Below are 27827 nucleotides of genomic sequence, written 5' to 3'. Positions count from 1 at the left end.
ATTTAAATATTTAAAATAAAAAATTTTTTTAACAAATTAAGAAAAGAATATTTTATCTGATCAGGATGTTTATAAAAAAATTTTATATAATTTTCCATTTAAATAACTTGATAATTAAGTACAGTCACATTTATAGAGAAATGCAAAATATTTTCCTTGAATATTTATCACAATTATGATACTCGTCTTGCATGTTTGATCAATCAGATGTTTGCGTCTTCCTTGAAATCGTCCAGTTATTTCTCGTAATTTTGATAAACGTAAAAACTCCTTACTGACAAAAGCGACGTTTTCAGCGCCTTTGATTGAATATATCTTGATATTATTCATGTAAATGCTAATCAAAATTTTAGACCGGTTTGTCGTATCAATTACTCAATCGACAATTATCGGATAGCCTTGCGCAATGTCTATGAGGAAGTAATATAGTACATATTATGGGAGAGATTTGTGGTGTAATTTTTTTATTAGGCTGCTAGTATGTCATGCGATTTTTTTGCTGCTGTACACACAGTGCGGAATATCATAACAATTTAGTTATTCAAATAAATGAACGGAATTAATTTGTCATGTATAGCAAGCAATTGATTCAGCATCTCAATTAATACATCTCGAAGAATTTTTAAAATTAAAACTTAAAGATATATTATTACATCACAAAAAAAACTTTATTTTATATATACTCAGAAAATTACATTAATCCTTAAACGTCTTTTTGATATTTACAGCATATCCAATTATTTTTCCAATGCTCTTTCTTCTTTTTTATAAATAAAGGTACATATTATTTACTAGGTATCATTATATTCTTTAATACGTGGCGCTTTAAATGAAAGAAATGTTTTTATGTTCATCTTTATAAAAATTATTAGCAATCAAATTAAGTTGTATATGCCACATTGTTTTTTAATTTATATCATATGTTTATTCAAACCCTAGTTTACACAATAATCTTTGCATAAAATTAGCGAATGCAGCCTCTTAAAATCATGATTTATTATCGGAGATTTTAGTGTTAATTAATTGATTTTTATAGGATGATGCGGATCATATAAATTATAAAGTAGAAATATGACACAGACTATTATTACTTAAGATATTTTTATTTAAGAAATGCATTCTCTTTTTCTTCAAAGTAAAATCTTAAAAATAATGCAAGTTGAATTTTGTTAATGGGAGACATCAGCAGCTCGACCTAGACCCTCGTATACCTTTCGGTGAAAGCGTATTCCGATCGACGGGCTACAATTGGCGCGATTATTTCGCGAGAATGCATTACGTTTCATTCGAACGAACTTTTCGCCTTTGTTCGGGCGTAAAATGCAGCTTTAAGCACTAAGCCTTTGCGTGAGTGCATGCTCGAGTTCAAAGAGAGAAAATTGAGCGGAACTGTTGTCCGGAGCCGGACGTTTGCTCTCGACGTTAGCGACATGTCAAGACAAGAGAGACAGAAAGAAAGAGAGAGGAAATCTTTGCTCTAGATTTTGGAATTAATTTTTGTCCAATATTTGATGTTTTGCGAATTCGCCTTCTTGCAAAATAAAAATATTATCAATTATACTACATAAGAACTTCATATTTTTTTAAAAAGAAGTGAATAAAATACATCCGACATATGTTGATTTCAATTTTGTTTAAGCATATTAAAAGCGCGTTAGATTGGATCACGATTTTAATTATAACTTATAACTAATTTTTCGCGTAATGGAGCCATCCAGTGATGAATAGCCTACTTTGTGAAAATATAATTTTTACGATCGATCGACGATTTGCGCTCAAGCAGGGACAAGAAGAAATTAATCAAGGTTGCTCAACGACAATATCCTTCTTAATGCGATTACATCTCCATGGGTACGGAACGGAAGTTCCGTTGGAGTTAAGAAGGAAGATCAAGTATAGTCTCTCGCTATTCTCTTTTTGATCGCATCTATATTACCATTTATTTATGCAATGCGAGCAGTGAATAACGATGTATTTAACAAAATTTTTTTATCAATATGGAATAAAAATTGCATAATAAAAATATAGATTGTTATCTATAAAGAAGAAGTCAAATATTGATTGATATAATTCACTGCGTGTTTAATATATAAATAAAATAAATAACATATACTTAATTATTTAATATATATATAACAAATATTGTTTCAAACTTTATTTTTTCATCTATGTATATTTCTAAATTTCTCAATCGATTTTCCTTTATAGATTTATAGATCTACATAAACAGTGTATTTATATATATTTTAAAAATTTCTCGAATTACATATTAATATTTTTAAAAAGATATTTTATGATTGTAATAATGTATAAATATAAAATATAAATATGAACTACATAAATATGAAATAATGATTGTAATAATATAAAAATTATGCTCATGATATCATTATTTGTTCATACAGTATATTAATTCGCGATATTGCTTAACCAAATCATTTTTTGGGGGGGAGGGGAGGGGGGAAACGTTGAATATTGTGTAAATTTATTTCGTATTATATGAAGGAATTAGTGTACATATAGGCAGAAAGATAATACATGCTCAGAGAGAAACCAGTGAAAAAATGTGACGCACTCATACCAGCGGGTTAGTTCCATAACTGCATTGTGCGTTATTTAGAGCACCGGTAGCGAGGAGCTTTTAGGCACGTAATTCGATAGTCAACTTTCGGAAATGCGGCAAGGTGACATTAACACGGTGACGCGACTGAGTCGATCGTCAGGAATGGTGAACCGGAACTTTCCCAAAAAATGATTCCTGAAAAGTTTTTGTAATTCCGATTGTTTAAAGTTTCATAGATAGCGCGACAAGAATTGATCGACTGGCGGAGAATATATAATACGGCTCTTATTTTTACTTTCTGAAAGAATATAAATAAAATTTAATTTTTATTTTTGTCATTGTATAAAAATAATCGTTATATAAAAGATAATAATACTGTTATTGCCAAAAAAATGTATAGTATAAATCTATTTTAATTTAAAAAATATACATATTATTGAATACATCATTAACTTACAATTTTCGATTAACTTTCCAAATTTCGTGTCATAATTCTTCAATGGAATTCGTAAATCTTTGTCGAACTGAAAAAAGCGCGCGTATCTTAAAGTAAACTTCGACAATTCTTTAACAGTTTCTTAGCGGCTACATGCGCCCCTTTTGTCCTCTAATTTGTTCACTTTTTAACTTCGCTTCCTTCTTGTACGATCACTTTTCCAGAAACAGCACCTTTTCTTCTTCTCATTCCTGCTTCCTAGATCGCACAATAATTGTTCTATTTTATCACAATGGCTCCTTGTCTTAAAATTCAACTTTTTTTCGCAAGACTTTTCGCTCTAGATATTCGATGGACGGAAGAATAATTAGATCTCGTCTGATCGACTTACATCAAGAAGTTGAACTATGATCAGATAGAATCGCATTATTATGAGAGTCATTAATTGAATATACTAATAATAATTAAAGATGTATTTGATTATTGTAATGATATCGTTCTAATAAAAACGTGAAATGAACATGAACATCGGCAAAATTGGTTAAACGGAGTTTTAGGACATTTCTTTGTAATGTTGCAATTGATTTAGTATCAGAAAAGGAATTCAAAAATATACATCGTGCATGTGTTTTATAAAAAGTCAGTGCTTCAAATATTTTTATTCATTTATCTTCAATTTTGTGATTAATTGCTTCACATTTTAATGCTAAAATTAATGACATTTAATGTAGACCGATTTTCAGAAGGAGCAAAGTGAATAGATTAGTTTAATCATTTAAAATAATAAATATCCATAAATGGCTCAGAGAATTAAAATTTAAAGTAAAATCAACAATGGGCAATAAGGCATATGAAGCTAGAAGTTAAAAAGCTTTTTTAAAAAACAAAGTGTATATTAAATTACAATATTTTCTTTAAACGTTAATCATTTAAATATTGCAACAAAAATGATGAAAGAAGAAAAATTAACCTTAAAAAAAATGCACTGTCATAAATTTGTTTTAAAAAGTTACAAAGCAGTCATTTTAATTGCTTTACTAATTTCAATATTAAACTAACAATGAGCGTGTGTCTGCTTCTAAATAGACTCGTTTACACTTCTCTTTGCAGGTGCATTTTTGGTTCCCTACTGCGTGATGTTAGTGGTCGGTGGTATTCCTCTATTTTACATGGAGCTCGCTCTCGGTCAATTCAACAGGAAGGGTGCTATCACCTGTTGGGGTCGACTGGTACCGCTTTTCAAAGGTAAATATATAAATATTATATTACAATCACAATGAAGTTATCATAATTTTTTATTTTTTCATAATTTTTTAAAATGATAACAGAGATACGGTAATTTCAAATACAATAATTTCATTTATGTAACGCAAATTGAATAATATGTATAATTACTCGAATATTACAGTCAGTGTGTGCTATTTATTCTGGCAAATAAATAGTAAATTTTTCTAATCGAGTATTAGTCTTCATATCTATGTTATGATCATTATTTTCCTCTAATTCTAAAATATAATAACGTTTCATTCATGATTTGACAAATACATTTACAAATATTTTAATTATAAGGAGAGTCATAGCCGTTTTTAATGTATATCTAAAGCAGAGAAAAATAAAGAAATATCTATTCGCATTTCAATTCTCGAAAGCAAAATCATCGATTCTTACAAACTGATGGCAATGAAAAAATATTGCATTAACGATGCATTATAAAATCATGTTACATTACTTATTTAATCATATATGAACAATCTCTAGATGTTATGAAATTGAAACGTAATAATGTTCGGCGACATAATGACATAAGTATAGTAATTTATCAATACACACAATTCGACTTAATCTTTTTATTCCTGTTTAGTGTCAATTCTAGCCAATAGTTATTCTAATGTCATGACTAAAATTCTCAGAATGCAACTGTTTAATTTAACGATGGATAATAGAATTCATTTTTTTTTCGATTTATTTAGTTTTCGATCATCATTTGCATGAAATTGTATATGAATACATTTATAAGTTTATAGCTTCTCGCATGCGAAGGTCGTGGAAGCGCGTAATAGTGCTGATCATTGAATCTACTTATACATGTGTCGATTGTGCGCCGTGGGACTCATGAGATATATATCTTATGACAATTAAGACACACACACACACACACACACACACACATACACATACACATATGTATGTATATTTATATATGTATATGTATATCTTTAAAAAAATATTGATGTAGATTTAACACACAACACACACATACACACACACAAAATGTGGTGTCTATATAACTTTTACTGTGATATATTGACACCAACACGCTGGGAATTATCCCAGACATTGCATGATATGTGTTAAACTCGATATTTTTTGAAGTATATGTATGTATATATATATATATATTTCCTGTATATATACTCATCCGTGAGAGTAGAAATCCGCACGAATCGTTCGGGAAAATCTTTTCAAAAGCTTAAGAGCTGAAATGGCTCTTTTTACTCTCACTATAGTCTAGCTCGCTTTCTCTCCTCACCCAGTCCTCGGATATTGGCATTCCAAGTCGGTCTCCTTTCTATCTAATTTCGCAATCTTTCCCTTTTTCCAGTTACTCGAACCGCAAAGATCGTCCGATTTTGGCATGAAGCTGAAGATGCAACGAATATATACAATGTATATACATACATATGTGTATATTATAAATATATACATATATGTTATATATTATTATATATGTATATTTAAAAAGCATATACATATACATATACTACTAATGACAAACATATCGCAGTTATTTAAAAAGTGACACAACTAAAAAAAAAAAAATTAAATTTTTGAGTTACTATCATGAATAAAATAGATAAGCATTACTATATCAAGTATAAAAATTTAATTAAATTTTATAAAAAATTGTCAAAGTTATCATAGTGCTTTTTTTTTTAAAAAAGAATCGTCAAAATCATTACAATTCAAAATGATTGATTTTTTTAAGAAATGACATTTGATTAATATATTCTTTTTGTCGATATTATTTGATTGATTCAAGTTGAAATTTTTTTTCTTTTTTGGAAAACTTAACCTTTTTGAAATAAAGGAGTGATATATATATTTATGATCGCATACAACATACACATATATATATGTGTGTGTGTGTGTGTGTGTGTGTGTGTGTGTGTGTGTGTGTGTGTAATATATTGTGTATGTGTGTATATATATATATATATATATGTATATATATCCCTTGTTTTATAGATCTCTCTCGTAATACATAGCCGCGGTTGGTATTTTATGCGACACGTATAAATCCGAGAGAATCGTAGGATGCGAGAAACGCGACCGGTACTTCTCCACGTAAAGAGTCTCCATTTCCGCCGATTTCCAACTTCATTTCCACAGCCACAATTTCGCTCCGTCTGTCCGACCGTTGATCGCCGTATGATCAATCGAGATTCTCCATCGTCGTATTTCTGCGTCGTGCGATAAACGCATCTAACATATACGTACATACGTATTATAGTATGCGCGATCTTATCAGTAGAGAAGATCACGATGTATTTGTATACAATGTATGTATGCGTAAGAAATAATATCTTTATAGGAAGGACGGTGTGTTTCTAATGTTTCTGCCTGGTTTCGATTTTTTTTCGCGTTTACGCAATTATCGTGCTAATTTGTTTAGTAATCTTATACTTCACAGATTACAGAGATCACATCATACTGAGATCCACATACGATAGTAAGGAGGCAATAAATAGTTAAAAAGAATCTTTGGATAGTAAAATTTTTTATAATAAAAATGTAAATGTCCTTTATTATATATTAAATTATGATATTCATAATTTTAAGTAGAAACAAGAGCATTAACAATAATCTCATGGATTAATAAGTTTCTTATTTAAATTTAAATTGTTTTAGTCAACAATCATTAAAAATCTTTACATTAATTATTAGATCACATTAGAAATATAAAAGTAGAAACTAAATTTTTTTTTCAAGAAAATGACTTTTATCACCGTGCGATGGTCATTGTTCGATCTGAAAACATGTATTATTCTTGATCAGGTATCGGATACGCAGTGGTCCTAATCGCGTTTTACGTTGATTTTTACTATAACGTCATCATCGCCTGGTCGCTTCGCTATTTCTTCGCTTCTTTCGCCACGATGCTGCCGTGGACCTCCTGTGACAATGATTGGAACACACCATTGTGTCGCGAGTTCGATGCGAATATCTCGTACGCACTTGCGGATATGAACAGCGAGATTAATGAGAATTTTGGAAATACCACTCGGCTGCTAGTCGATTTAGGATCGGATGCTGCTGTTCAGAGTACAATGGATAATTATACGAGTGCTGCGCATGAATATTTTAAGTAAGTGACATTTCGTATATGAAAACAAAATTCATCTTTGATGTTTCATATTAATACTTAATGTTAAATTTGGTAAATAATTAGCAAAACGATTAGGGTTTTTAAAAAATTTGAATTTTTGGCAAAAAATTAATTTCTATGTAATGCAAAGAATATTCAAATATGCATAATTTAAAATAATCGATAATTCTCGCATTTGAATAATACTTAAAGAATTAGACATTTATCTTAAATATTGAACTATTTCATTATCTTTTTAACTTAAATTTATTTTAATAAAACTATAATAAAAATGATTATAATATATTATGAAAAGGATTTTTTAAATATTAAGTTAAACATACATTTTTATATACTTTGGATTTTTGTCTTGAATTATTAAACGTTAACATATTATCAATATTAAATATAAATCTTTCTTTTTTTAAGCAATTCATTTATTCAATATCTTCATAAATTACAAAACTTTTTTTCCTTAAGTCGCGCTATTCTGGAGCTACACCAAAGCGAAGGTTTGCACGACCTTGGTGCCATTAAGTGGGACATCGCTCTATGCTTGCTCGTGGTCTATCTAGTCTGCTACTTTTCTCTGTGGAAGGGCATTTCGACTTCCGGCAAGGTAAGCTGAATGCCTCATCAGAGATTCGAGATCCTAAAGGCGGGCAAGTGAGTCTCGATGAGGCATATTTTCGCGAAGATCTATAATAAAGCACCGTAAAACTCAAAGCTCTATCTAAGATATATGTATTTCCGATCATAAGGATACAATTATAGACCGAGCGATTCTTTTGTGTTACAGGTAGTCTGGTTTACCGCTCTTTTTCCTTATGCAGTTCTGCTAATTTTGCTAATAAGAGGTGTCACTTTGCCGGGCAGCATGGAAGGAATCCGTTATTATCTCAGTCCAAATTTCAATGTTATCACAAAGGCAGAGGTACGTACGTAATGTTTTAATATCGCATCGATGTGTACGCAATATTTGGAATATATAGCATGATTTTTAGGAAATAAATTTTTATCCAATTTATTATAGTCTGTTCTTTATAGCTGGGACTAGTATACACTAGTTACACTTCAAATGAAATAGTATAACTGAAATTTGGTGAAATTGATTAAGAAAATTTTAATGCAATGCAGTGATAAGAACATAACTTATTTTTTTTAATTTCTATTTATATAATATAAATATATTTTGTCAAGATTAAAAAAATTAATAATAAATAAATTTAAATAAAGTTAATAGTCACAATTAATCAATAAAATTAATATGTAATTGTTACTTAATAATGATTAAAAGTAATTTATAATTCCATTTTATTATATAATTAAATCTTATGTGATTAAGGATAGGAAATAAACTATACGAAATATTAATTATTTAAGCATATATTGTAATATAGAAAACGTTACTCTTTTACAAAGCATTGAAAAATTGTTCGTTCACAATATGGAATTTATTTTTTAATAAAACTATATAAAAGGAAAGTATCGGTCGCGCTCGTGATTATTGTTTTATTACCGTTGACCTGGATTACCACGAACCGCGACGTATTCCCGTGGCAATGACAAAAGGAGAAAACTTTGGGAGCTAATGCATTTATAGGATCGCGAGCGGGTTCGAGAACGAAAGCGAGTGGAGGGGGGGGGGGAGAGATCGGGTATGGTGGCCGAGGCGGCCGAGGTATGGGGTAAAATGGAGTAAGAGGAACGTGCAGAGTTAACTGACGATGGTGAAAATGGAAACTCTGTGTAGCTGTCATAATGAACATTAGAGTCTGATAGGGCACACGCTAGAACGTTAGAACGCACGCCGACCCTCGTGCTTCGCGCGCGGAATGCATTCCACGAGCGACGACGACGGCGACTTTAGCCGCTTACCATCGTTGCTAAAGTGGGTTTTATACCAGTGAGAAAGTGGATTTGTTGATCACCGCTAATCCGTGGATGTACGAGAAGAATCAAACTGATGTATTGGGTAGTACTCCCCTTTTTCCTTTGCTCTTTCTTCTTCTAGATTCTTTTTTTAATGCATACTTGTATACTTACACAATGCTTTTTTTTATATGTACATGTATCGCTCGTTATAGTAAATATGCTTGCCATAACGAAAATAATTTATTTATGAAAGTTATTAATAGTTTGTAGTCATCATTAAAATAATGAGAAATTGAAGCTTCTAAACTATGTGTATATATACATATGTGGATTCTTAAAATCTACTGGTAGCATTAAATAAAATCCAGTTTGATCATTAAAGGTTTTCTTTCTTTTCTTGTTGTGTGTAATTTATATTGCTTATTTTTTACAAAATTTTAAATGTACGTTATAACAGAAATAAATTGAAGATATAAAAGAGTAAAATAATTTGTAATTTCTGTTTTTTACAAAACTTAACTATTATATTTTTTATTATGAAAGTGTAGGACTATGTTTTATCGCTTTTATGAGAATATTCTTTCCGCTTTTTTCTAGGTGTGGGTGGACGCGGCGACGCAAGTATTCTTCTCTCTAGGACCAGGATTCGGTGTGTTATTGGCCTACGCGAGTTACAACAAGTATCACAACAATGTTTACAAGTAAGAAGATCGGATTTTTTTGCGCACACCCATATGATCTCGTCTGACATTCATATTCTCCGCAGAGACGCTCTGCTGACAAGTTTAATCAACAGTGCAACATCTTTCATTGCCGGATTTGTCATATTCTCGGTGCTCGGTTATATGGCACGTGCCAGTGGCAAGTCTATCCAGGATGTCGCTACGGAAGGACCTGGTCTGGTTTTTATCGTCTATCCGGCAGCCATTGCTACGATGCCCGGCTCGACATTTTGGGCTCTCATTTTCTTCATGATGTTGCTCACACTCGGTTTAGACAGCTCGGTGCGTTTTTATCTCTCTCTCTTTCGTATATGTAATATTCATATATGAATTACTTTAACAATAATAATTTACATTTTTAATTGATATTTTTTTATTTTTTTTTTCATATAAAGCTACCATTTGATATTAAATATAATATGTTGAAAATATCTTTCCATTAAGCGATGGATCTTCTCGCTCACGAATAATTAAGATCGAAATTAATGTGATTTTATAGTTCGGAGGTTCAGAAGCAATTATAACGGCACTGAGCGACGAGTTTCCAATAATCGGAAATAATCGTGAGGTCTTTGTGGCGTGCTTATTCACTTTATATTTTCTGGTTGGGCTTGCTTCTTGCTCACAGGTAGATATTCTAATTGCTAAAATTATGGATACGTTAAATACTAATCCAATTTATTTCTAATTCAATAGAAACTTTTAGATAATATAAAAACAAGTGTAAAAAGTATAGCTTAAAAGTGTATATTTTAAAAGAACTTTTGATAAGTATTAATTTTTAAGATTTCTCTCTCTTAGATAATTTTTTGAAGTCTTATTTTCTGAAGTCTTGAATTACAATATTAAGACCATTTTACATTTTTGTATTGTTATAAATCGTGTTAGATTTATGCAAAACAATATTTAATTCTTAATTCGTGTGTCTCACGTTATAAACAGAAGATTATTGCTTTTTAATATAGGGTGGGTTTTACTTTTTCCATCTGTTGGATCGATATGCGGCTGGGTACTCGATGCTGTTCGCCGTTTTGGCAGAAACAATCGCGGTCAGTTGGATTTATGGAACGGACCGATTTTGCGCTGATATCAAAGACATGATCGGATTCAGACCTGGTATCTATTGGCGAGTATGCTGGAAATTTGTAGCACCACTTTTCCTTATGGTATGTCACAATATAGCTGTATCCGAAAATAATATAAGATTGTTCATTAAGTATCAGTATCATTTAAAAAAGAACTTATACTTCTAACAATTTTTATTGTTAAATATATTTTTAAATATATTTTTTCTATTTTTTATGTAACGAAGATAATAATAATATTTATGATAGTTATAATAAATTTAATTATAATAATATTTATAATTATAATAAATTTATTTGAAATAAATATTCTTGACTATCTTCTAATGTTGTTTCAGTTTTTATTTTATTTTATCTAATTTTTATTAGATAAGATAGATATCAGGGAAGAAGTTACTGTATATAACAATCATGTTTCTTGTCTTTATTTTTAAAACTCATTTGTTGTATTTTGTTTTTATTTTAACAATAAAATATTTTCTCAGTCAAAGTTAAATTTGAAAAATTAAATTTGGATTTTTTTGCGTGATGAAACAAATACTGAATTAATTTAACATCGTGCTAATAAAAGTCTCATCGTATTTATTACATGTACGTTTGTCTTTTATTTATTTATAGTTTATTATTGTCTACGGTCTAATGGGCTACGAACCATTATCATACGAGGACTACACTTATCCAGTTTGGGCAAATATATTAGGCTGGTTAATCGCATGTTCTTCTATCATCATGATCCCAGGTATGGCCATCTACAAAATTAGCAGCACATCCGGATCTTTTGTTCAAGTAAGTATTTTATTTAAATTTTATATATAATATGATTATTATATCTAAATTTATCGAAATAAAAAAATTTTTTTAAATATACAAAATTAAAATTGTATATATTTATTATTAAAAAAATATTCGACAAAAAAGATACTTTGCTTTCTTTGATACGAATATAATTTACGAATATAACTAAAGGACATATTATATGCTTTGATTTATACACTTGAGTTTAGTAGATAATTTTATTGAAAAGATAGAGATTAATTACGACTTGATAAATTAATTTTATTAAAATTAAATTCTTTAAATTCTTTAAATTATATTTGTAATATTTGGCTTTCTGAAAAAAATAACGTGGTATACGCATCAAATTTCAACGTAGAGGTTGAAGATCTTAACGACACCTTGGCGGGACACGCAACATCAGAGAAACGATCTGTCCTCAGTGGCGAACGGTGCGATTCGTCGAAGTTTCCTAGCCGAGCAAGACTTCGAAATTACCAAGGATCACGAATTAACTAAGGAACAGACGGAGGTAATGATTCAATCTAGAGAGAGTGTCAAGGGGAACGATCCGCCCCCCGAGCCAGTCTAGGACAGTGCGGTTGTGATTTTGCACGGTGCCCGGTTCCAAGTATACCTCTGCTAGAGCACGATCGCCGAGCAAGGTCCCACAACAAGTAACAATCCGATCAAACAAAACAAGTCTCTTATCAATGGAACAATATACGACACTTGAGCGCATTTGAATCTTGAGGGTACTGACTTGATTGACGACGTGGTTTTCTTCCTTGAATCGTGATCAAGAATTCGCGATTCAACGTTCGCGCATCGGATTGCACTTTGTTCCTTCTGTTACAAGAATACAGATGATAAAAAATCTAGAGAAGAGAATGGGTGCTATCGTGATAACACCAACGTAACGTCGTCAGCCATGCTTTCCCTCGGATGGGTTTAATCGGACCTCTTAACGATAATCCCTATCTTGTAAATATAATAACGCGCGTCATTGGAGCACACGACGAATCGCATGAGATTGATGAAATGTCATAGCGAACAAGCACTTGATGTTTACGCTTCTTCTAATGGACAATGTTTATCACAAACGAGCTATTGTCACTAATAAGAGTTTATTACGATCCTACCAGATCTTATCTACTTTGGATGACAGCTTTAAACCTAGGAAAATAATTTACGCGCAAAATGTCTAATTTAGCGTAGTCTCGATCTTTAATGAATCGATTCGGTATTTCCCTGGAGCGTGCCAACTAATGGACTCGCTTTGAGGTAACTAACTGAGAAACATTATCTTCAATAAAATTCCTTCTTGCGTAAAAGATTCCCCAGTCGTCTCGCGATCCGAAACGAACTTTGTTGTTTAATATCAATCCGTTATTTTATTAATATTAATATCAATCATTTATTTCAATTTCGATGTTATGCGAGTTATGTTATGCGAGCAATCGTAAAATGTTTACTTCATATAAAGATGTTATAAAACAGAGATTATAATGTTAAGATATCTTATAGGAGATGATTACACTATTCCGATTAATTGATTGTGATTGACGATTCTCTTGCTAGATCACATTGTTGTCTATAAAATAGAAAAGTGAAAGGGAATTGAGTTAATCACGATTAATCGGTGTCAGTGTCTTAGAAAATGGATTAGATAAATTATATTTCCGTTTGACCAGTCCTCCGGGCTTTCGTAAGCCTGGATGATAAATGCTGTGTGGACTATACGCAAATTATAATCACCGGTAAAACGTTAAGCAATTTATTAGGTCTTATTACCGGTGTGAATACGCTTCATTGATAGCCTGCTCAATCCTGTGTCGAACATCATCGTAGCATGAAATAATTTAATTTAATTTAATTTAATTTAATTTCGTTTATTGCAAAGCTTTATGAAAAAGACTACATGTTAACAGAGTAATAGACATATAATATGATATAATAGACTATAGTTAACATAAACATAAATACAATAGACAATAGTAGCTTGCAAATAGTTAGGCGTCAGCAAAATAATGCGTTTTTTATATAGATACAATTTTCGATCACTGGGTTCACGCTCTTCTAGTCATCGATTATTTCCTTATATATGTATCTATTAAAGATCCGTGAATATATGATACGCGATTTTTTAAAAATTCTCTAGAAAATTGAACCACGAGTTTAATTCATCTAAATAATATTATTTTACATGTTAAACAGTTCCGCACGACTTGTTTATTCGTGGAACATTAGAAGATTTTAATACTGATTTTATCATAGATTTTGTATTGCATTTTCATATCTTTTTTTTTGTATACACAATGTTAAATATTACGTGACTTTCGGTTTTAAATATCGAACGTAGAAATTACATTTGATGAGAGTTAAACTATAACGGTTACCTTATACGTATTTAATCCTCTTTGCAGTTCAAAATAATTTCGATAAATTATAGTGTTACATATTTTATTTTTATTTTGATTAATTTTGATTCAACTGTTATCAATATTATTTGATGTAACGTTTAATTTTCGTTATTAATAGAAATTTTAGAAGCGTCTATTCTCCGACTGTATTATTGCTAATTTATTATTATTATTATTTATGACTTCAGTATTTAAAATATGTGAAGGATTATACCAAATGATTTTTTTTTATAAGAGCTCCTGTTTATAGAAACTACAAAAGATTAACTCTTTGCGGTCCATAAACCATTTCTCGCTAAAATAAAATATTTTCAATTTTATTTTTAATCAATCTAATATGAATTAAAGGTCTTTATTATTTAGAAGAATTTATAGAGATCTCAAAAATATGGATTTCCGATTATAATAACACTTAAACAATAATAAATCCATAACGTATTGAGTCCAACTCGATATAGAATCGCAAAGGGTTAAATATGTGTCATGAAAATGGGTCGATTCACGAATAATCACGTCGTGTGAATATCATCATAATGGAGCATCAGCGATATGAATCAATTGCAATCTCCAGTAGTTTAAAATCATAATACTAAACGAGTATTCAAATTCTAACGTGTGCCGGTTCGTAACTCTATTTGTCTATCTACTTCCACTTATACATTGTGTCGTGCGGTAACGGGAACGATAAATCGTTTCCTAATTCTCATAATATCGCACAGTCCATGATTTCCCCTTCGATGCAACGCCTTCATTGCGATAGGATCGTTCATCATTTATCTAGTATTAGTTAGAGCTAGTAGAATTGATCGATATAGTGTAGGTATCTAACGGATGTTCTTATAGATACGTAAATCCAGAGATAAGCATTTGCAAATAATTTTATAAAAGACTATTTTTTTAGAAAATTGTTTTAACATTTGAATTAATTTAAATTTTAAATAATTAAAGGAGATTGTTTTAATTGTGTATTAGAAAAAAATCTAGTTGCATTAATTGGAATTCTGAAAAAAGTTAATGAAAATGGACAAAAATTTTCTGGTTGAATCTATTATAATTTGAGATAATCAGAATTCTTGATATGATCAGAATTTTGTTTGTTTATTTGTTTTTAATTTAGAAAATTTTTTCAGTAATACCTTCAATAAATCTTTTCTTTTCATGATATTATGTACTTTAATCCTTTTTTAATTACTTTTATACGTCATTATAATGTTTTTCTTCTAAATCTTTTGTGACAAAACGCTACTACAGTTACTTTTTTCTATGCTTCGATACCTTGCCACTATTTAGTAGAAACACTCTAATTTATTTCGATTTGTATTTGTTTTATCGAAAAAAATTTTGCTTTTTAGTCAAATTTTGCAGCCAAGTGCAGTACAGCTTCGCGTCCAGCTCCTCCATAGCTAAAAGATTAATCATACATTCGCAATTTTTCCCAGTTTACTATTTACTAAACTAATTTAATTTAGTAACTAATTGTAGCAAATTATATAGTTCATTAATTTTTTTTGGTTTACCAAATTTTTGTTTTAAATTTATTGTCAAATTAGTGCATCAATCAAATCAATTTGCATGATTTATTGATTCGCTTCATGATAAAAAAACTTTTTTTTGTGTAGCAATGAATCTCAACAGGTACAAAACAGTAGCACAAATTTGCGTATCCTACGAATATCCAAGGATACTATCACGTATGCCCCGCTGCGCTACGACTTCATTTCGTCGGGAGATGAAGAAGTCATCGGAATCTGACGGAAACTTCCGATGTATCATACTTATAAGTACAATAAATACATGTATCGCATTGTAGCCTCGTCAACTGGCCAATGAAAAATGGCCGGACATAGAAATTAAGCATCTCGAAATCGTCGTGATAGAAAATCGTTAGAATCGCGAGGCGATCGCCGCGACCTGCGTTTTCCATCCCTCATCTCTTACCTATCATCCCTAGTATGCAGGGTTGCGTCGTCGCACGCGCGACACATACAATATGTATACATATATAGTTTATTTAGCGATCGTTGTTTAGATACAGAGATGTATACGTATCTATAAACTCATATGTGTATGTATATACATATTTAAAAGTAAAATATATATATATATTTTATACACATCGCATCTGAGTTGCCACCGCAGCCATAGGTAGCAGCTCGGGCCTTGTTAACTCGATTGAAGGATTTAAATGACTTTATCTTCGAGATGAAGAAAGCTTGCGAAAAAAGAAAAAAATCATCAGTATAATCCTGTTGACTATAAATCTTTTTTTTCCTACCACCCTCTCAAGTCGGGGCGATCATGCTCGCCCAAGAGCCATATTGGCCGGGCATCCGCCAAGGCTTATAACCACACACAAGAAAGTTTTGCACCGCTTTGGATTATGACATTACATCACACTGTATTTTCTAGCGTTATACGCTTCTTTAATTAGTGCACCGATGATTGTCAATCGACCGTATTAACATTATTGTTATTTTCATTTTATTATTATTCGTAAGTAATAAATATAAAATATTTTTTTCCTTTAGATTTATTATGTGGGATTATATTATGTGGACAAAATGAAGTCATTATATTGTCGATGCCGCATTGACAACATGATGTCGAGATAATAGTGACTCCGTTCGTTCACAAAGACAACAGCCATGACTGAATCTCTAGGGCATTATTCAGTAAAATAAGAAGTTACATTAGTTAGTCACTGTGTTTATATAGATCTATGTTCATTTACGGAGAGATGAAGATTTTCGCCAGTAATAATGAAACGATATATGGAAGAAATGGAGAGAATTAGAAGTGATCCGAAGGAGGAAGTCTCGACGTCCTGACGAGTCTCACCTAGTGATGTGTATGTCTTCTTTGCAGAATACTTCTACTCGACTGTAGATTGCCGAAAAAAAGTCATACATCGGTTTCGAAAACCGAACGGTGCAAAACTGATCTTGAACACGTGCGCTCCGTTTCCCGCTACGTGTCGCATCCCGTCGAAGAATGTTACAGCCGCGGCTTTGGAGTACGATCCCGATTAGTGTTGATCCGCAGAGCGACGTAGCGTTACGCATGTAAGGATGATTTTGTCGAATAAAATTTTGTTTAAAGGAACAGCTTAGATCATTTATACCATCATGATTTCTTTGCGAAAATAGGTAAACTACAATAAAAAAACATTTTATATTCGTATTGGAAATGATTCATTCACGTCTCTGTTAATATTTTGTGTTGAATTTTTTAATATATTTGAATGTTAATTTAACATAATGTAATTATGTTGTTTACATAGGTTGTGTTAAATTGATATTCAAGATTATTTAACTTCAAAATAATACAATTTGTAAGTAAGTGAACAAATAAATATAATGTGTTTTAAAATGTAAATTGTAAGATAAATACAAAATATGTATTAATTTATTTGTTTAACATTTCGTAAATGTTAATTTTAAAAAAATATGTTAAAAAATTTGTTAGTTTGTTTATGAACTATGTTAATATTACTTTTTCTACGTTTATCTTCTTCAATTTTAAATGATATTTGCGTTATTTTTCTATATATTTATCTTGTGTTAAATTAACATACAGAATAGAGTGTTAAAGAGTATAACAAGTGTCAAATTTAATATAAATTTTCTAACAATGTACATCAAAAAATATGTTACTACAATAAGTTTGCTATGATAAATTTATCGAATATTTTATTTTTAAAATCAGAAGAAAGCTTTAATACATTGAATAGAAAGCTTTTACATTAAATAAAATTATAGCAAACCTCAAATGTAAAAAAACAGAAATAATTGTCTTTAAAATATATCTTTAATTTAAAAATAATAATTTTTTTAAATAATTCTTTAGATAAAATAATCTTCTTTAAATAAAACGAGAGAAAATTTGTAAAATTTGTAAATTATACTTATATTTCAAAGATTATTCGCAGCTAACGAAAACTGGATTTATATTAATTTCCCTAGATAAAAGTAAAAAAATTTATTTATAAATTAAATTTATATAAAATCATTCGTAGCTTGAAAAAATTGAATTTTTGTTTAATTCTTTTTAAATTTTTTATTTTTTGTGATACACATGATGCTTACAACAATTCTTCAAGTTTTACTCATATTTCTTATCATGGTATTTCTTCACTCGTCACAATAAATGCGTTTCCGCCGAAAAGTGTGATGAATGAACACTTTAAACCGCCTACATCAGGTTTACTCAATTCTGACTGAAGAAATTAAAAGAGCCGCTATATGGACTAATCACGCGTATAAAGCGCAATTGAAATTATCTCGTAACCAAAAATTGTCGTTAATTAACAAATCGCTGTTGATAATGTTTTTTATTTATATTTTTGTTGAGTCACAGTGGCAGATTGTTTTTGCACGGAAAGAGCACAAACAATTGTAATAGAATCTTATTTTTTTCCTTCTAAATCTTTCGTTAAATCTTCTAATTTAAAAAGCAAATTTAAACTCATCATAATTTGATGGCTAACAGTCGACTTTTTTTAGTCAACTTAAAGTCAATTTGTAAAATCGACATTTAGTCAACTATTTATATAAGATAACTTTTTATCGATTTGAATGTTGACTGTAAATTGACTTGAGGTTGATTATTTTTAAAAATCTAAAAGTCTTTTTATATCTCACACAAAGTCTAAAATTGAGATAGAGCACGTTTTTAAAAAATATTTTAACAAATATTTAAATAAAGGGCTTTAAGACATTATTTTACAAATCGAGTTTTATTATTTTACATAAATTCTTCTCCATCTTCTTCAAAGATTAAAAGAAAGAAAAGGTAATACCAGAGAAAACAAAGAATTAAAAATTCTTCTAACAAGCAAAAGATTGAAAAGCCAATGATAAACTCTGTGATTCAAGTTTTTATGCTATACCATAGTCTCGCTTGATAATTCATGACGTAGCTATGATTATTTAGTTTAATTCAGGTATTTTCATTTATAACATCAATTAATGTATAGATTTTAATTACAGATGAATATTTTTATATGGAATAATACTATCAAGTCTGTCTAAATTTAGACAAAAAGAAGAATTCTATACTTTTTATTGGCATCTTTTAAATGTCCTTTCAATTTTAATTGCCAATAATTAAAAAATAAATCGATGTTTCGAATTTTAAATAATAATTATAATTTATTTTAAATATATTATATGTATATGTACAGAGGAAACCTGAGAGAGGACGTGAATCTTTTTGTAACTGCAAAATGCCGCCGCGCACTACTGCCCTCTGAAGAAGTGAATGTAAACTACATAATGTCCAATTTTTTACGCTCCTGATGGAAATAAATCGCTGATATCGTTAAAATAAATCTATCAAATTAATAGAGATTTCAATTTCAGTAATTTATTTTTATCAAAACTATCAAAAAAAAATGAATATTGTTGTATAGTTTGCATCCACTTCTTCAGAGGACAGTAGTGCAGTGCGAAGGAATGTTGCAGTTACAGGAAAAAAGCCCTCATGTCCTCTTTTAAAGGTTTCTGTCTGACATGTATAAATTATTCGTCAAAAGAATTATTAAATTATTATATAATTATTATTATCATTTTAGACTATGATTTTAGCGATTTCATTCGAGTATTTCATCTTAATTTCTTTGCGCATGTGCAAGTAATTTCAGTCGCATACTGTAGCCAATTAGCGATTCTACAATCATTAAAAGATTCGAATTGTTTATTTGAATATTATTTCTTATTAAAACGATAATTTTTATTAAAATTTATTTCAATAACGTTTTTGAAATCGTAGAGCTGTGTTAAATTTGATAAAAGATCGTTTATTAAAAAAAATTCCATTCTTGAGGATATTTCCGGATTGATCGATAAAATATTCCAGTAAGCTGTCCCTGCTCTTGCTTTGCGTTGCCTACGAGCGACACACAACAATATGGCGCCTGCTACGGAGGATCTCTCGGACTTTCAGAAAGAGATTTTCGAGAGGATCAGCAAGAATGAGGTGTGCGAGCTTAAGACATTGTTGGCACAGAGGAAGATCAAGATGGATTTTGTCGATGAGAATGGTATGAGCCCACTCCAACATGCCTGTTATAAAGGAAATAAGGAAATCGTGCAGCTACTCCTCGATCAAGTAGGTTATGTTGACTGTATCAGTAATATTTTGTGTCAACAGAGTTATGTCTCGTGATTAGTCTGTTATAAATTTAAGTGTATTGTCTAAGTGACGTTCACACGATGTTCTCATGATGAATTTACATCTCTATTTCTGAAATTATTAATATTTTAATCATGTTTATTGAATTCCTGTTTCTATCAATATAGATTATATAGATTAAATTAATTATTATATGTCTGTTGCTATCAATGTAGATCATCTTTTTTTAGTTTTAAGAATAAGCAAATATAAAGAATAAATTAAAGAATAAGATTAATCTACATGATAACAAACATAAAACATAATTAACTCGTATGTGAGGATTGTCTACTTGTTCTAGGGTGCTGATGTAAATGCATGTCAACACGAACATGCATATACTGCTCTTCATTTTGCTGCTTTAAGTGGAAATGCTGAATTATGTCATCTCTTAATGTCACATGGAGCACGCTTGACAGCAACGAACAGTGTAGGCAGAACAGCTGCGCAAATGGCAGCGTTTGTCGGAAATCACAATTGTGTGGCGACTATCAATAACTTTATTCCAAAAGCTGATATAGATTACTATATTAAGCCACAGGGTTTGCAGACTGAACCTATGCTGCCGCCACATCTAGCAGATTATTTCCATAAATTCATAATGCATGTTAATGTAAATCCTGTACGTGTATGCGTGAATTTACAGAGACTTCCTGCACTTCTGGAAAATTCAGCAAAAGTAAGATATATAGAACAAATTGATAATTGAATGCAATATATAATTTATTTGATACATCAGAATATATTTTGAGATATATTAAAATATCAAGAAACATACATTTCATATATCAAAATGTATCAAATATATGTTTTTTGATTTGAAAGAACAAATGTATTCATATTCAATATTTATTCATTTTGTCATCTTTTTTCAGATACAAAAAGTATTAGAATCCATGCGTTATAAAGAAATGACTCGAGGTGCTGAAATAAATGAAGTAATGGCCTTCAAATACCATTATCTCAGTTGTGTTGTTGCCGAAGTGTTAAAATGTCAAAAGCGTCAAGAAGCTATGAAGGCAGAAAAAGGTGAAAAGGGGAATGAGGAAAGTGAAGAAAAGAAGTCCGATACTGTAGAACTTCTGATACGAAGATTCCTGAAGTGCAGCAAAAATGATAGTTTACCAGAGTATCAGGAGGCATTTTTGAGAGAATCTGTAAGAGAATTTCCATTCAGAGAAAGCACAATTTTTCGTCAAATGGTCGCTACATTGGCGAGCACAGATCCACCGTCCGCCGTTTCTGTAATCTCGGCTGCAATTAACGGTCAACGAGGATTTTTTGATGGCGCCCAGACTTGCGTGACCTGTGGCGAGGACAAGGCTACCAAAAAATGTAGCAAATGCAAAGCGGTACAATACTGCGATAGAGAATGTCAAAGATTGCACTGGTTCATGCACAAAAAAGCATGTGCTAGATTGGGTCAATCTCCGGCAAACAACGGAAAACTCACGGATGTAGATAAAGAACAAATTAGTAACGCTGTCGGCTCCAGGCTACAGAACCTAGCTGTTAAATAAATATGTAATGTGTACAAATTTAATGTTAGCATTTCATTTGGAATGCATTATATTCGCGGATGTTTATTTTTTCCTGTATATAGCTATTCTATGTAGAATTGATGGATCTCCGTATGATTGTGCCTATTACATCTGTGGAAGCTAACATTATTATTGTGTAAGTAAAAAATCATTTTTAAAATGTGTAAATTTTCGTTTAATCCATCACACGTTTATATCGATATCTCATTTTTTCGATCCTTGACAATCAGTTAAGAAATCCAGGAAAGAATCAAACTGAATCAAATTAAATAATAAATTTTTAACTGAATCAAATAATATATATTAAGTTTTTGTTGTACAAAAGTATTGTGTTTTTCTAATTCCTATACGCGACTACGAGCTGCCGGACTTTTGTAAACTGACTGATTTTTATATAGTTTCCTACTTCCTCATACTTGGACAGTAAAATTGCCAAATATATTTATAAGTTACTATTATTCTTGACGTACGCGCGTGCACTCAGTTAAACATATCTGTCAATATTTTAGAGCTGTGTTTTTCCAAGAACCTTTATTGTGATCTATTTGTCGAAATAAAGCACATTTACTTGCAACTGATATAATAGTTCTGTTATCCTTCTCTAGTTAATATTATCGTTAATTTATCGTTAAATAGTATACGGGCATCTATATTAATTAATAAATTCTATTTCCCCGTAATATTGTTTTTATCAAAATTATTATTCAAATTCAATCTGAAGTATTGGAATAAATTATATTTATCAAGATTAGTCGTTTCAATTACATTAAAAAATATAATTTATTGCATGAATTTTATTCTGTATCAAGTGTATTATTTTATATACATATTACGATAATACTTTTCCGATAATTATGTGTTCATATTGCGACTTTCATCATCACGTTAAGTTTTTTTTAATTGTAAAAGGGACGTACGCGCAAATATTACTTCAAAAACAATTTCTTAAATGCTTAATGCTCTTATGCAAACATCGCGCCCGAAATCTTTCACGCTCAACGCTTTAACGATTCTTTGCTAATTTGTTCCAAGATTCAAATTCAATTGGCGGGACTTTCTCCTTATGCTAAATCACACAGACATCTGAGGCTTCAAAACTTTCACCAAACAGCGGATCTGATCGTTACGTTTCGTGTCGCGCAAATATTGCAGCAATTATTTTCGGCAGTACATACATCTGTCATCCGTGTCTGTAATAACACGACCGCCTACTTTATAACTCCTGCGTATGAAAAAGATAGATCATAACATATAATATTTTTTTTAATAATACATTAAGGTGTATTATGTGATTGCGTATGTTTCCTCTAATAAATTTAGTAATAATGATACAATTTTATTATACAGCACATATGAAATAAATCTATCGAATCTATAATACATCTATAATGCATAACATTTTTTTATAATGCAAAAATTTAAAATTTTTTTAAAGGAAATCTTGATAATACTATTTTCTATCATATATCAATGTTAAATCATGTTGTTAAATATTTTAAATAAATGTAAAACTCCATGTATTAAATTTCTTTCTTTTTTAAAATAGATTATTTTAAATGAAAATAAAAAAGTTGGGAAAGGAAATAAAGTTTTTCTACCTCTCTATGCAATCCATGATGATTTATTGATAGGCCTTTCGTTTTCAATCGCTTTTATTTCAAGAAATTTTGATAGTTTAAACAATTCTGCTTTAACAAAAAAAAATAAAACACTCGAAGAACATATCTACGAATTTTTGTTCACTATTCCGTAAAAAATTTTTTATATTAGATATTATTTATATTTTTCGTAGAAATATTTTTCGTAAAAAAAACTCTATCTCTTTTATAACTAATTTGAATAAAATAATTTTTGCTGCAAAAAATTAAGAAGATTCTTTGATTTAATGCAATACGCGCGTTAAACTGTTTGATTTAATTTAATAAATAACTTCCACTTTTCATGGAATTACATGACAACGTAAATCTTGATACAATTGTTGAACAAAACGAGAAAGTATATTCTCTTTTTTTCTGTAAGTAATATATAAGGCACTAATTTTGAAAGTGATTTCAATGACGCACTTATGTATTTGTATGTAGTCTATTCCAGAATGAGTCTGTCATTGGAATCAGAAATATCGATTGTAATAGCCGTGAATATTAGAATATAGTTTTATACGTTCGATGTTTTTAACATTTTTTGTACAAAAATTAATTTTAATATTTTTTCTGCATGTCTCAAAAATTAATATTTTATTTTTAACAGTGCGAAGTCAATCTCTCCCGATTGAAAATTATTAAGATTAAGAAATCATTATTTGTCAAGATCACTTTTTAACATGGAAGTTCAACTTTGTTGTCGATAATTATATTTTAACAATGGAACTTAAAGCTGTATAAGTTTTTATACTTAAAAAGAAAACATCGTATGCACGCGAAGTATTTAAGTGTAGATAATTCTAAAAAAAGATATGTATATATGCAAAGCAGTTATTTCTGTGAGGTCTCAAACGGACGTGAAATAATACCGTTGTCACTTACCGTTGTGCACTTGATGTATCGAATTAAAACTGCGTGTTGGGGGGGGGGGGGAACGTGACATGTGTTGAAATATACTTTTCGTCGATATCAACAGCGGAGGCTCTCATCTTCAGCATTTCCGCCATACGATGTTGCTCAATCAATTCGCTTCAACTGTCACGAACGAGCTGTGTAATTTAGAATTTTATATAATAAATTATATACGTACATATTTGTCTTATTCCATTTCGTTCTCATTGCGTCACTGTGACAAATGATTGAAGTACAGTAAATATTTATTATGTTACACGCTTATTTTATGCATTTGTGGAAAATATTCAATATTACGCATATTTCCTTTACATTATTAAATTGGAAGCGAACTTCAAATTTTAAGCAGTTATAACTTCATAAAAAATAAACAAAATTTAAATTTAAAAAATCAGTATCCAAGCTTAAAATTTCTACTTGCGAAAAAACGCTAAGTCTCGATACATTGATAAGATCTATATGACGATTCTCTATGACGATTCTGTGATGTATACTCGTTTTACTGTGATTTACACTACATTTTATTTTTTCAAGTCTTTTTAAATATAGATACGCGTAACCTAGCAGGAAATGCTCAGAATCAAAGGATAAAAGTGTATATGTATATACATTCTGCTTTCGAGCGAAGAGAAACATGTCCGAAAACAAAATATTCGTGATGCGTTCGAATTGAACTTTTCGGATACTTTCATTCAATGCTAAAACTTTGCACATCGACATTGTAATAATTACAAATCGTTTTTATTAAGCAAAGTACAATTTAGCTTTTCTTATCGAATAATAATAAAATATGAAATTTGTTTGCTCATATTTTTTTAGACTATTTTGTTGCAAATTTATATAATTACTGTGCATTTTACGCGTGATAAAAGTTATTCTTTTTCACAATCGGATATAATAAAAATCTGTAATTTAAACCTAATTAAACAATGTAAATTTGATGTGTCAAATATTAAACCATATCATTTATCAAAATTTGCTCCAATGACACGTCATGTATCTTCCTTCTTTTGATGAAATCTCGTCAGAAAAAGAAAGATAAACATGACGTATCATTACAGCAAATTTTGATAAATGATATGGTTTAATATTTACAGATTTTTATTATATCCGACTGTGAAAAAAAAATAACTTTTATCACGCGTAAAATGCAGGCGATTATAAAGATAAGTTTGCAACAAAATAATCTAAAAAAATGTGAGAGCGGGACGAATTCCATATCTTATTATTATTCGACAGGAAAATTTGAATTGTACTTTGCACAATAAAACGATTTGCAATTATAATATCGATGTGCAAAGCTTTAGCATTGAGCGAAAAGTTAAATTCGAATATATCACAAATATTCTGTTTTCGGACTTGTTTCTCTGCAGTATAATATATTGTACTGCATTAATTGATCTTTCGAAATTTTACGAAATATTTCAGGGCCATGTTAATAAAATTGATCTGATTTTAACCTTTCCATAGATGTAAATAATCTTATGCAAAAACACACACACACACACACACACACACACACACACACACACACACATGCGCGCGCGTAAAATACGTATTATATATTTCTGTAAGCGCCTTATAATAAAATAAATATGTAAAAGAATTTATACATATACGTGTGCAAAATTCTCGATTCTGTTTAAATTCATTCATTTCTTTATCGATTCATTATCTTAATATCAGAGCCTTCTTAATTTCTTAAAAAACTTAAAACACACTATACATTTAAACAAATAGATTTATATATTTAACATTTTTGATGTGAATATATCCGTTAGACGCAAACCCACATGAATATTTATAAATCTTTCTAATATAATTTTCGATTGCTCTTATCTACGTGTACGAAAATTGATCAACAGGATGATTTCTAATGATCATCGAAATCAGGGTCAAAAATTCGGAGACCTCTTCTTGCACGAAGGCGCATTCTCTAATCGAAAAGATCGATCTTTCTTTAATAATAGAGGACGTTCATTTAAAAAGATCGAGAAGAGATGACGGAGACACCTTTTTATAATGTTCCTATTTTATAATGTTCCTAGTCATCCGGTAAGTACGAATTATAGGTGGGGAAGGTAAGATTCTCGAGGAAGGGAGACCAAGAAACAAAACGGTATTTCGGGTGGTAATTCAACGACGAAGTCATTGCAGAACGACCGCATTGCTCAGTTCCCGAAACGTGGGCGTGAGACACGCATCGACAATCACAAAGATAATCCCGGTGAGATGCGAGTGCCCATGGTGTCGATGGTCCTGATAGCGTCGTTCCTGACGTCGCGGGTCTGCACCCATGTAATCGCATGGCGGGAAGCGAAGAGAGAAGGACCGATACGGGATGCGATCGAGAGCGGCGCCGTCGCCGAGTACAATAAGCACGATTGCATCTGGAGGCGCGGAAATGACCGTGATGCCTGTCCGGATCCGGACGTGCATGTATACCTGTATACACCGGACCGACCACGACGGTTACTGGACCCCCTGGAGCAGTCCGACTGGCTGCGACGGGATTACGAACCTACCAAGGACAATGTGATCCTGATTCATGGATACGCAGGTAATTTTTTTGGAGTTGTTATCTGAAATTTTCTTCTTATTATCCGAGAATCTTGTTATCGAATCGCTCGATAGAAAGGCCAATTCGAAATGCATACTTGGAGTTATCTTTATTATTAGAAACAGACTGAATTTGTGTTGTTCAAAAATAAAATAAAAATAGGTATTTCACTAAGTTTACGTTTTCAATATTAAAAATAGCTCGATAGAAGTTAAAATGTCTGCTTTAATTATTATTATATTAATATATATTATATACTAATATTATATTATATTATATTAATATAATTATATTTTTTTTTGGAAATCAAATATTAATTGTGAAATTTTTTAATTTTTTAGAAAAAGAAACATTTTAGAAATATATTAAGATTTTAAAATGAAAAATTATCTTTCTTACTTATTATCTTTTTCAAAAATTAATAGAATTTTCAAAATTTTGGAATATGTTAAAATATGACTTCGATGAAAATAGAATGCGAAACAAAGGAGAAACATTTTATTCAAAGATCGACAAGTGATTAAGGGATTACGATCTTTGCAAAATTAAGATCTTTAAAAGTTAAGGATCGGTTTGCACTAAAAATGTGATATCGTTTAAGAATATTTTGGTTATGCAATATTAGAAAGTGTCAATAAAAAAATGAATATCAGCCAATATTTATTCAAAAAAAAATTTGATATTAGCTCATCTTGAAATCAATTTTAGCAGCAAACTGACCATATTTTGTTGCAGTTTTAAAACAATACCTTTTAAATA

General features: G+C 30.4%; 3 protein-coding genes across 6 annotated transcripts in view; all 3 read left to right on the top strand.

Annotated features, from left to right (window-relative positions):
- LOC108687545 (sodium-dependent dopamine transporter) overlaps positions 1 to 13197 on the top strand; it is a 26902-nt gene extending 13705 nt beyond the window's left edge. For 2 of the 3 annotated variants that reach the window (XM_018193369.1, XM_018193370.1), the window contains exons 3-12: positions 4110 to 4244; positions 7056 to 7365; positions 7846 to 7984; positions 8165 to 8299; positions 9838 to 9941; positions 10007 to 10244; positions 10462 to 10590; positions 10928 to 11128; positions 11666 to 11833; positions 12201 to 12413. In XM_018193369.1, coding sequence (XP_018048858.1) covers positions 4110 to 4244; positions 7056 to 7365; positions 7846 to 7984; positions 8165 to 8299; positions 9838 to 9941; positions 10007 to 10244; positions 10462 to 10590; positions 10928 to 11128; positions 11666 to 11833; positions 12201 to 12413 — 1772 coding nt within the window. Of the gene's footprint in view, positions 1 to 4109; positions 4245 to 7055; positions 7366 to 7845; positions 7985 to 8164; positions 8300 to 9837; positions 9942 to 10006; positions 10245 to 10461; positions 10591 to 10927; positions 11129 to 11665; positions 11834 to 12200 lie in introns of all 3 variants that reach the window. The other variant, XM_018193371.1, reaches the window with a different exon arrangement.
- A 6954-nt stretch (positions 13198 to 20151) lies between these two features.
- On the top strand, positions 20152 to 23298 carry LOC108687447 (ankyrin repeat and MYND domain-containing protein 2). 2 transcript variants are annotated; one of them, XR_001931744.1, is made up of 4 exons: positions 20152 to 20352; positions 20717 to 21094; positions 21291 to 22092; positions 22989 to 23298. XR_001931744.1 is itself a non-coding variant. In XM_018193213.1 (3 exons), the coding sequence occupies exons 1-3, from the start codon at positions 20152 to 20154 to the stop codon at positions 21933 to 21935; spliced, it is 1224 nt and encodes a 407-aa protein (XP_018048702.1). In that variant the 3' UTR covers positions 21936 to 22437. The 2 variants fall into 2 exon arrangements, 1 of the variants encoding a protein (XP_018048702.1); XM_018193213.1 differs by lacking the exon at positions 22989 to 23298 and having other exon boundaries at positions 21291 to 22437.
- A 3442-nt stretch (positions 23299 to 26740) lies between these two features.
- The window catches only part of LOC108687448 (phospholipase A1-like), a 3066-nt gene continuing 1979 nt past the window's right edge, over positions 26741 to 27827 (top strand). Inside the window, exon 1 of the mRNA XM_018193214.1 lies at positions 26741 to 27068. Within this exon, the coding sequence (XP_018048703.1) occupies positions 26741 to 27068 (328 nt within the window). The remainder of the gene's footprint in view (positions 27069 to 27827) is intronic.

The sequence above is a fragment of the Atta colombica genome, unplaced genomic scaffold (assembly GCF_001594045.1).
Source record: "Atta colombica isolate Treedump-2 unplaced genomic scaffold, Acol1.0 scaffold207, whole genome shotgun sequence".
NCBI classification, from domain to species: Eukaryota; Metazoa; Arthropoda; class Insecta; order Hymenoptera; family Formicidae; genus Atta; species Atta colombica.
The sequence above is the reverse complement of the archived record's forward strand: the minus strand, read 5'-3'. Positions and strand labels throughout refer to the sequence as shown.

Coding starts and splice junctions, on each gene's coding strand:
- LOC108687447 (XM_018193213.1), top strand. CDS start 20,152: ATGGCGCCTGCTACGGAGGATCTCTCGGACTTTCAGAAAGAGATTTTC. Junction 20,353..20,716: donor TGCAGCTACTCCTCGATCAA/GTAGGTTATGTT, acceptor TACTTGTTCTAG/GGTGCTGATGTAAATGCATG. Junction 21,095..21,290: donor TTCTGGAAAATTCAGCAAAA/GTAAGATATATA, acceptor ATCTTTTTTCAG/ATACAAAAAGTATTAGAATC.